At 46.6% G+C, this 10470-nt stretch overlaps 1 protein-coding gene across 1 annotated transcript; it reads left to right on the top strand.

The window, feature by feature from the left end:
• Positions 1-307: 307 nt before the first annotated feature.
• On the top strand, positions 308-5069 carry LOC104270897 (WD repeat-containing protein 91; the record flags this gene model as incomplete). The annotated part of the gene is made up of 5 exons (XM_009865403.1): positions 308-476; positions 1281-1389; positions 2876-2988; positions 3736-3933; positions 4803-5069. Coding segments are annotated over 5 exons (754 nt in total), but the record flags the coding sequence as incomplete, so codon positions are not given.
• Positions 5070-10470: the final 5401 nt, after the last annotated feature.

The following is a 10470-nucleotide window of genomic DNA, read 5'->3' as shown; positions in this document are numbered from 1 at the left end:
AATTATAAATTATGTTGGTTTTGACTATGGAAAGATAGGTGAAGTCTTAGTAGTCCTGCTGCTTTCCTCCAACTGCAGGACTATCTAGCCTACTTCCAGAGGACAGGCCCTGCCTGAGCAGTGCAAAACTGTGCAGTTGAACAGGAGACACTCAAGAAATCTCTCTAAGCACATGAATCGTGCCCTCCTTTACAGTTCACCCTGTCTTCCAGGCTCTTAATGGGAGAGCTGATACTCAAATGTTGTGCTTGTGGCAGGTGCTGGGGGGGTGGCAGGGATGCAATTCAGACCGTTTGCTGTGTTTCAGGATCCTCTCGCTTGCCTGCAGCCCAAGTGGCGCCTCCTTTGTCTGTTCCGCGGCAGCCCAGAGCCCCATGTCCCACATGGATTTTTCAGCAGTAAGCTCTGGTGGCAAAAGCATGAACCAAGTTCCTGGGAAGCTGCTACTGTGGGACACCAAAACAATGAAGCAGCAGGTACTTGCTGGATTTCTTTCCTTTCTCAGTCTGCTTCTGAGAATGAGTGTCTTCTGCTTCAATGTGTAGGAGCCCTCTTTCTAAATTATGATGACTCTCTTTTCAATACCCTTCTTTTTCCTCCTTCCTCCTTTCCTGCTCTATCACGTGCAGGATAAAAGCAGCTGCTGGGTTTGGGTGGTTGGGGTTTTTTTTTCATTTTGTTAGTGTGTAGGGGTTTTTTTTGAGGCATTCTCCAAAATAGTCCATAGCCCTTGTTTCTATCCGACTGGCACAGTTTGTGACTGGAGATGTCCTACATGGGCTGAACGATGCTTTGCCGAGGCTTTCTCCTTTTGAACTATGTTGAAAAGTTTTCTTTGCTGCCATTTCCCCTGCCACCCTTGTTTTTAAGTGAAGTGCTTTCAGAGGTTTGATTTCATGTAATCTTCTCCATTGCCTTGCTTTAGATGGGTCAGATTCTGACAGGGAATCCTCATCCCATCCCTCACCTTCGCACTTGAGAATTGCTGTCCGTGATGTGTAGGAGAAAGCAACATTCTCAAGCTAAAGCCTGCCAGAAGCTGGTTTTGCAGCCTTGAGGCCACGGTCAAGAAAGCTGTGGCTTGACTGTGGCAAATTGTTGGCTTAGTGTCACAGTAAAGTGCAGCTGCCAACCTTGAAGTCCGTAGTCATGAGAGGTATAGGGATCCAAACTGGCGGAGTTCTTGCTGCTAGATGCTGTCTTTCCTCCCTCGCCTGGAGATCAGCTCCTCAGCACCCCCAGCTCTGTCACTCGGCATTAATACAGACTTTTCTTTCCAGCTGCAGTTCTCCCTGGAGCCTGAGCCCATTGCTATTAACTGCACAGCCTTCAACCACAACGGCAACCTGCTGGTCACTGGGGCCGCAGATGGGATTGTTCGTCTCTTCGGTACGGCAGAAAAGGACCCAGGGGTGTTGGTCAATAGCCAGCTAAATATAAGCTAGCAGTGTGCTCAGGTGGGCAAGAAGGCCAACAACCTCCTGGCCTGTATCAGGACTAGTGTGGCCAGCAGGACCAGGGAAGGGATCGTCCCCCTGTACTCGGCACTGGTGAAGCCACACCTTGAATCCTGTGGTTAGTTTTGGGCCCCTCACTACAAGGACACTGAGGTGCTCGAGCCTGTCCAGAGAAAAGCAACAAAGCTGATAAAGGGTCTAGAGCACAAGTCTAATGAGGGGCAGCTGAAGGAACTGGGGTTGTTTAGCCTGGAGGAGAGGAGGCTGAGGGAAGACCTTACCACTCTCTATAACTACCTGAAAGGAGGTTGTAGTGAGGTGGGAGTCAGTCTCTTCTCCTAAGAAACAAGTGATAGGACAAGCGGAAATGGCCCCAGGTTGCACCAGGGGAGGTTTAGATTGGATATTAGGAAAAATGTCTTAACTGAAAAGGTTGTTACGCACTGAAACAGGCTGCCCAGGGAAGTGGTTGAGTCACCATCCCTGGAGGTGTTTAAAAACATGTAGATGTGATGCCTAGAGGCATGGTTTACTAGTGGACTTGGCAGTGCTAGGTTAGTGGTTGGTCTTGATCTTAAAGGTCTTTTCCAACTTAAATGATTCTATGAAATTGGCCAGTGAGGTGGCCCCCTAATGTCCCCAGCTCTCTGCCCCTAGCACCAGTCTCTCAGCAGAAAGGCAGATGTGGGGTGTTCCTGAACACCACGGTGGAAGCTCCACAGTAGCTTTAAGGAGGGAATTGACATAAATTTTCATTTATAGGGGACATCGGCTGGAGAACGTGGTAGTGCTGCTAGATTTGTTTGCTTTCTTCTTGCTGAGGAGCAGAGTTAACTTGCCCTTCTCTTGGCTGTGCCATGTAGTGGTGCTATTGCCAGAGGCTGAGTCTTGAGGAAAGCGATTGGTGTGACCTTCCAGGTGAAAGCAAGGGCTTCACATCAGCCCTTCTTCCCTGAGCAATTTGTGTTTCTCAGGTTTTGTCCTCTTCAGCCTGTGCTTGTGATAAAGGCATTTTGGGCCTGCCTTTTCTGTGAATGAGGGATCTGCTTCTGATCTGGATACTGAGCTGGAGGCTGCAGTCACAGGTCTGTGGGAGGAGAGTTGGCAGCAGCTGTGAGAGTGGACAGGACAGCAAAGAGAGGTGAAGAAGAAAAGTGACAGTAGGGCTTGGATGCAGAGTGCTTGCAGTTGACAGCGATCATGTGAGCAGCTCTGTAAAGCTGGAGGAAGAAGTGACAGGCAATGATTTTTGTGGCCAGCATAAACGCCACATGCTGGAGAATAAGCACAAGGTGCTTGGGTTAGATTGAACTCCCCCAGGTTGAGAGGGACAGAGACCTTGTGAATGTAAAGGGCCTCTCTCTTCACCTTGGCTCTGTGCAAGTATGACGAATGTTCCATACTCGTTCTCTCCTCAGATATGCAGCAGCATGAGTGTGCCATGAGCTGGAAGGCACACGGTGGCGAAGTCTACTCTGTTGAGTTCAGCTATGATGAGAACACAGTCTACAGTATAGGCGGGGATGGCAAGGTGGGTTCTGGGTGACTTTCTACTGGTCAGCTGGCAATGAGATCCCTTCTGGAGTCTTCATATGGTGGGAAGAGCAGAATCTGGAGGATCTGCAGGCTGCTAACTAAACTTAGATGTGCAGCACAGCTCTGCTGCATGCAGTCTCTGCAGAGAGAGTGGCTGGAAAGCATTTTAACAGCCGGAGCTGTCTCAGACCTTGTGTATAAATCCTACTGTTGGTGACAACACTTGTATTCCTCAGGAATCTCTGTGAAGATGACCTTTCAGTGCCCCTCAAATGCCTCTTGACATTTGAGATCTGAGATTCACCAGGGAGCAGATCCCTGAATACTTTGCATAAATTTCCTTGTCAGAAGCTCCATGTTGCTTATAATAAGGGCTTCAATTTCTGCAGTCTCACAGCCTGTAGCACTGAGAGATGTGGCTCAAGGAGGGAAACTGCTTAAAAATGTGGGTCCTTGACTGATGACAGTTAAGTGAATTCCCACCAGGATCCTGCAGGCAGTGTGGAAGGACACATAGGCAGCAGTGCTTGTGGAAGGTAGGGCATATGTTCACCTAGATAGCAGGCACTCTTACAGCCTTTCCAGTCTGTGTTTTATAAATACAGCCTCTCAGATACAGATGTCAAAATGCTATCTTCTGTTTGTGAAGAATAGCTGCTTTGCTTAAAAATGATGAATGAGCTCTCTACTTTCATACCAGTCAATTTAACTGTGGGCTTTTTTCATCTCTCTGTTATTCTAGTTTATTCAGTGGAATATTCACAAAAGTGGCTTGAAGGTGTCAGAGTATGATCTTCCCAGTGAAGCTACAGGTCCCTTTGTTCTGTCTGGGTACAGTGGCTACAAGCAAGTCCAGTTCCCACGAGGAAGGCTTTTTGCTTTTGACTCTGAGGGCAACTATATGTTGACATGTTCTTCCACTGGGGGAGTCATTTTTAAGGTAAGTATGAGAAGTGATGGGGAATACTCTTATGCATCCATACAAGCTCTTGTTGTTACAAGGCTGCAGCAGCAGCCACTGGACAGTCTCAAGCAGCACCTACCCCTCCCTATTCTATGAAAGTTGCAGCTCAGTTTCATAAAGGGTGAATTTTAGCAGGGTGTGGTGTTCAGCAAGTGTTGGAACCCTCTGTATGTAGCTAGAGTATGTGTGTTCCTACTGTTTAAAGCTCAGCTGCAGCAGTTTTCCTAAGTGCCCAGGACAAAGGTGTAATTTTTTTTAGATATATTGATGCATGCCATTCAGTGTAAAATATGTGATTGTTGACTGATGCTTATCTTTAATCTGCCGTGTGTGCTTGCTGATGTTATGTTAGTCCCAGACAGATGTGAAGGGTAAGGCTGAATGGTTCCAAATACCCAAATTTCTGTGCTACAGTAACAAGTGGTTACTGCTGCCTCTTGCCTGCCTCCTCTTTAGTGAACACCCATCAGTATAAGCCATTGCAAGGTAGATAGATAGAATTTTTACTTTGCATCTGGGCCATTCAGAGCACCTGCACCAACATGAGCTATAGCTCAGGGTTAGGTGCTCCTCATCAATGTGTGCTCTTCGCCTGACTTGTTCAGTTACTGCAGCTTAACTGATGTCAGAAGCTGATCTGCTTGAGAACACATGCTGCTGTTGCAAGACTGGAAATTTGTTTTCTAATGTGTACTGTGAACGTCTCAATATCTCTCTGATTTTCTGCTTAATTGTGTACGCCGATGGGGATATGGAGTCTGTAGCAGGCTTTGACTTCTGTGGGTGCACTGCCCCCAGTGCAGAAACTTGCCTCCTTAAAATGCTATGCTTTCCTCTTTCTTTAGTTAAATGGTGAGGAAAAAGTTCTGGAGAGCTGCCTTTCCCTGGGAGGACACCGAGCTCCTGTTGTTACAGTGGATTGGAGCACGGCCATGGACTGCGGGACCTGCCTCACTGCCTCTATGGATGGGAAGATTAAATTAACAACCTTACTGGCTCAAAAGTCTTAACCTGAACTAAGAGCAAGAGACTTGACAAAACCAGTGTTAACTCCACAGGAAGAAACTGCATGGGAGAGAAGGCAAACCACAGCCCCTTTTCTCATTGTAGCTTTTGCCTCTTGACAAATGTTAAAATACCTTTGCCAAACCACTGTGCAATAGAGTGCCAGTATGGGACCAGATCAGTGGCAGCACCGAAAAATAAGTCTCCACTGACCCATTGTGGCAGCTGGGATCCCTCCATTAGGGAGTCTTGAGTAGCACGTGGTTACAAGGCTGCTGGGATCACATCAGGGGTCCTGCAGAAGAAGGTGAGGCTGGAGGAGTCCTGCGTGAGACAGGAAGGCAGCACAGTGCATGGTGATAAGGTGGCTCAAACTGGAGAGGCCTGTGCAAAACCAGAGCATTCTTTTGGTATAGCATTTGGTGTGCTTTTTTTTGGTGGTGTTTTTTTTTCCATAAAAAGAAAATACTTCCTTGCACATGATTCCTGTGCTCTGTTCAGTTTTTGCTGCTAAACATGGAGGGTAGCTGGGGCAGTGATGTGCCAAGAAAGTCTCCTGTGTGGACAAAAGAGCCCAATGCTTTCACCAGGTGGTTTCAACACTGACACTCACATACCGAGAGGAACCAGTGCAAGACATCCAGGAACAAAAATAATGATGTTTGTTTGGCTGTGCTGTGTTCCCTTGCAATAGATGCCTGCTACCAAGCAGAGGAGAGATTCTTTAGTTAGGCTTTTTGAAATGCTTCTGTTGAAATTCAAAAGCTGCATAATGCCTAGCAGATACTTGATGGCAGGTAGGAGGAAGGAGGGCTGGAACCCATCTGGTCCTGTATAGTGCTCTCTGTCACTGGAGCTCTCTCCCCTTGCACCTCCCCAGCATCAGGGCAAGTGCTGTGCTCAGGTATTGCACAGTCATTGAACAGACTGCTAAGCAGCCAGATTTCATCTGCTTACATAGCACTGTGGAGTTTACTACTGCTTATGTCCATGGCCTTTATTAGGAGTGTACAGTAGTGTTGTTTCTTGGTGGAGTTCTCAATAACATGAAGAACACATACAATGTACTGTATGAAGATAATCTTTAGTATCCTCCAAAGGTCATTATGGTTGAAGAGCCCAGACAACCAGCAACATTTGCCAGTGTGAAGGGTGATCAGAGAGAAGGTGGAACATTATTTCAGTCTGGTTTTGCCAAGTGTGCTTTGATATTTTTGTGAAGAGCAATTATCAAAGTTGTAATGCCTAGCTTGCTATCCCCTTACATTTGAAGAGATGGGGACTGGGCCAGGTGGAACTGCACAGCTGGCAGCTTCCACTGCTGCCCAGCCAGACCTGGAGCATGATAGTTCTCCCCTAACTGGCCACTTTCCATTGGTGGTATCACACCTCACAGCATGACTTGGTGTCTGAGACAGTTGTTGCTATCTTTCTGCCTGGAGATGTTGGATATAGTCTGTAGTTATTTTGTCTGTCGCATGTAGCTTAAGCAAGACTACAGTTACAGCTAAGATGAGGTCAGACTTGGGCAAAAAGCTGATTAAAACAGGTAGGAGGTATAGCTGAATGAAACCAGACCTGCAGTGTGAAATTTCTAGATCACTGGAGACATTTATGGCTTGAAAGCACAGCATCATCAAGGCTGGAAGGGGCCTCATCTGATCCATCTTGTCTGTCTCTGCTCTGCTAAAAGCAGGGTCAGTGAGGGCAGGCTGCACATGGACGTGTCCACTTTGGAGCATCAACAAGCACAGAGACTTCACAATCTCTATGGCACAAATAAGCCACCCTCAGGCTGAGCTGGGGCCTCCAGCCCCACCCCAGGTCCCTGGGGCCTCCAGCTCATGGCCCTGGGAGGCCCACTGAGGCATAGACAGAGACCTCCAGGCTCTGCCTGAGCTCTACCATGTTGTCCCTGTCTCCAGCTCTGTCCCAGCTGTGACTGTGTCTGGCTACAGACCTTGTTCCAGCCTACAGGCGGTCTTCCTGGCCCACCCTTGGTCTCCTTGTGGTCCTGCCCGGCCACCACTGGACTGTGCCTGACTCTGCTTACTACCGCTGGGCCTGAACCCCTAGCCTGGCCTGCCATGACTTCCTGGCTTGTCCTCACAGCTGCCACTTTGTCAGGCACTTTTTTGTCACTTTGGGCTCTCGACTGCCCTGCTCCCCTTGCTTATGTAGGCCAAGGCTGGGGTCTGGCCATGGAACCTCCTTTGGCTCTCCATGGCTGAGGAAGCAGCATGCCTGAGCTGGTCCCTGATAACAGTCTCAGCACCTTCACAAGATAAAAGCTTTTTCCTTAGGTTGAGGTGATGTTCCAACTTGCACTCACTTCTCACTTTTCCCCTTGGTGGGCTACAACTCCCTCAGATCTCTGTGGGATCTGCAAATCTTCCATGGCTACCAGGAGCTCACCCACCACCTTCTGCCCAGATCACCAGAATTGCTCTAAAAAGGCAAGGAAGAGTCTGGTAAAAGATTATTAGCAGTAGCTCAGTGCTAGTCCTTGATATGGGCATGATTGTTCATGGCTCAAGCCTCTACAGAGGAAAAGGACACAGATGTTCCTTCTCAAAGACATCTGCAGGACTGGTTTTCATTCAGAGCAACGGATGAGAGAGATGTGCTAACTACTTGCATAGAAAGAGAGCCTGAGTGAACCTTCAAAAATAAGACTCTCCTCATCCAAACCCACTAGGGCCAAAGCTTTCCAGCTGGGCAGCAAAACTAAGACGTGTACTAGATGACACAGTTTATTAAACACCAAGCTGCAACAGAACACTTCGAATTAGATGCAGAGTAGTGGCTGCACAAGGTGGAATGCAAAAACTTCCAGCTTCACTCATCCCTGTCCCACCTGTGAGTTAAAAGATGGCAAACTATATATATTTAAGCAAAGTAAAAACTTATATTATAATTGATAATGGTGCTATTAGCCTTAAAGGATACTAAATCAGAACATCTACCACACGACAAAAATGCTATAGCTAATATTTGTTATACTTACCAGTTACTAAATCAGTAGTTCAAAGCTAGCTTGATAATTAATTATTTATAGAAATGCTACTCACCCATATTAATGACTATGGGCAGCTCTCACTCAGCCTTGAGCGGCATCCCCACTCAAGGGAGGAATATCTGAACACAGGCCAAAAGGGTGTGTTAAAATCTCTCCTACTCAAAAACAGGACTATTTTTTTATACTATAAAGTGATGGACTGTCAAGTCATTTGTTACTGATCCAAACCTTCCAGCTCAGCAAAATACGGCTTATCGTTCTTTTGTTCCTATTTCTGGAAACATTTGGTCTCACCTCCTGACCTCCCATAAAGTCTGGCAATTTTCTACCACAGAGCTCATGCAAGTAGGGCAAAGTTTGAGGTTTTATCCCCCACCTAAGCAAAGCATCCTGCTACAATCTCCCCATGAGCACTCTTTGTTTTCTAGCACTAGCATTTCTGTTCCAGCATCTTCTCATTTTTGGCTCTGCCTTAGAAGTCCAGCAGTAACTGTGGAAGGGTGGGAAAAGAAAAGTCTCTGTGCTAGTTCTACAGCAGCCTGGGCCAAAGGCAGCACTGGAAAGTGGATTCTGGAAGTACAGCACCAATGCACAGATCCAGACACAAACATGTCAACAACAAAATTATAGCCTGTGGGTTACAGACGTGGAAAATTGCATTACATGGAGATCCAGATCAACTTCCTGTGTTTTTTGCGTCATTTCTTACCCAGCTCTTTCTCCCATCTCTCTTTTAGACTCCTCTTTCTGGCTGTGACCCACCATGCTAGTCTCCCAATGACTTCTGAGGTTAAACCCTGAGTTTGCCCAAGTTCTTTCTGAGGCATATGCAAAGCGGACAAGGTCCTGTTTTTGTCTTGCCACTGTGTGCATTCTTTTCGACTGCATCTCCAGTTGTTGGGAAATGTGACCAACTTATAGGCAGCAAAATAAAAGGAACTCGGAGTGCTCTAAAGTTACTTCTGCGGAAATCCCCAGAGGGGGAGGCGCTGAGACTGCATTTGTCATCTGCTGAAGGCTATTAAAATGTATTAAAATCTTGATATATGGTGACCAGCTCTGCTCTTGCTCGAGGCCCCTGGGACTGTGTCATGGGTTAGGGCTGGGCTGGCCACTAAACACAGACAGACACTCTCTAAGCCCCTCTCCCTTCCCAAATGGGAAGGAAGAGGGAATGAGGCAGAGAGACTAACGGGTTGGAAAAAAAGAAAATTAAACCAGCTTTAATGAATGAGGAAATAATAAAAATAGTGAACTATATGCATATATACAAATCTGATAACAAACCCAATCCTCTGAGAACAATCACCACTGATAAGGCAGAGCAGGTGGCACTGGGGAAGCCCCAGGCTCAGCAGCAGAGAGCAAGACCTTTCTGCATATCCATCCCAGGCAGTAACTGTAAACATCAGGTGTTATCACTGCTAGTGGCAGACACTGTCTGCAAAAACATGCTGTTAACTTCAGAAAGTGCAGCCTCTTAGAAGAGACCGAGCTGAGAAGTAAAAGTCACTGAACAGAATTGGTTCTGTTTAGCTCAAACCAGGACAGACTGTGTCCTGGTCGATGAGGCCTCTGACCTCAGTAGCCCTGCTGGGACTCCTGACTCATGGTTTTTACCCATTATGATAACTACATCCGTGTTCATCAAGATCATCATCATATGCTGCCACAACAGCAGCAGAAGCACCCAGAGAAGTCAATCAATTGCAAAATACAACCAACAGATAATTAGCAACATGGCAAAAAAAAAAAAAAGTACAGGAAATGAATCATACATGTTTCAGCAGAAAAAATAATCACATGAAATCCACCAAACAAACCAGAACTTACCTTTCTTCTTAGCTTGCCAACTTTGTTGGCCACCTCAGAAAAGCTGCTCTTCGGCTCTCCCCAGAAACTGAGCTGGGACTCTCTCTCTGCATATACTATTGCTTTGTCCAAGACCATTCCAGAAGCATTTTCAACCTGCACAGAAAATTAGTAAGGAAGGTGTGAAGCAAAGCAACAGCTGGCCTTTTTCATGTACTCTTACATAAGCAGCACAGCCATGGCTTGCTTCACCTGTAATGTGCTTGACAGGCCAGCAGTTACTGAGAACAGGCAGCCCTCCAGTGCCACACATCACTTGGAGGGCCCAAAGTTTACCTGAACAGAGGAAAAAAGACTTTCTTTCCTCCCAAGAGAACCTCAGGCAGCCTGTATTTGCAAGGCCTTTTGAAGCTTTTTAAAATTAGAGGCTCATGCACAGAAGCACCTTGCAAGATTGAATGCAAGGCTCGAATTTGCTCACAAATGGTTATGTACATGCTTTTACATTAAGAGTTCACTTAAGCTCAACTTCTACTCAGTGTGATATTTCTTTAAAGCACTAAAAAGCTGTGCCTGGTGTGTTCTTCCTCCAGTGTACATTCCTTCCCTGCATTTTGTTCAGAAGTGCTTCTGATCAGCATTTCATCTCAGCTAGCTTCTTCACTTCTTTGCTTTCA

The sequence above is a fragment of the Apaloderma vittatum genome, unplaced genomic scaffold (genome assembly GCF_000703405.1).
Source record: "Apaloderma vittatum isolate BGI_N311 unplaced genomic scaffold, ASM70340v1 scaffold17712, whole genome shotgun sequence".
Lineage (NCBI taxonomy): Eukaryota > Metazoa > Chordata > Aves > Trogoniformes > Trogonidae > Apaloderma > Apaloderma vittatum.
Note: the sequence above shows the minus strand (reverse complement) of the source record. Positions and strands in the feature narration are given on the sequence as shown.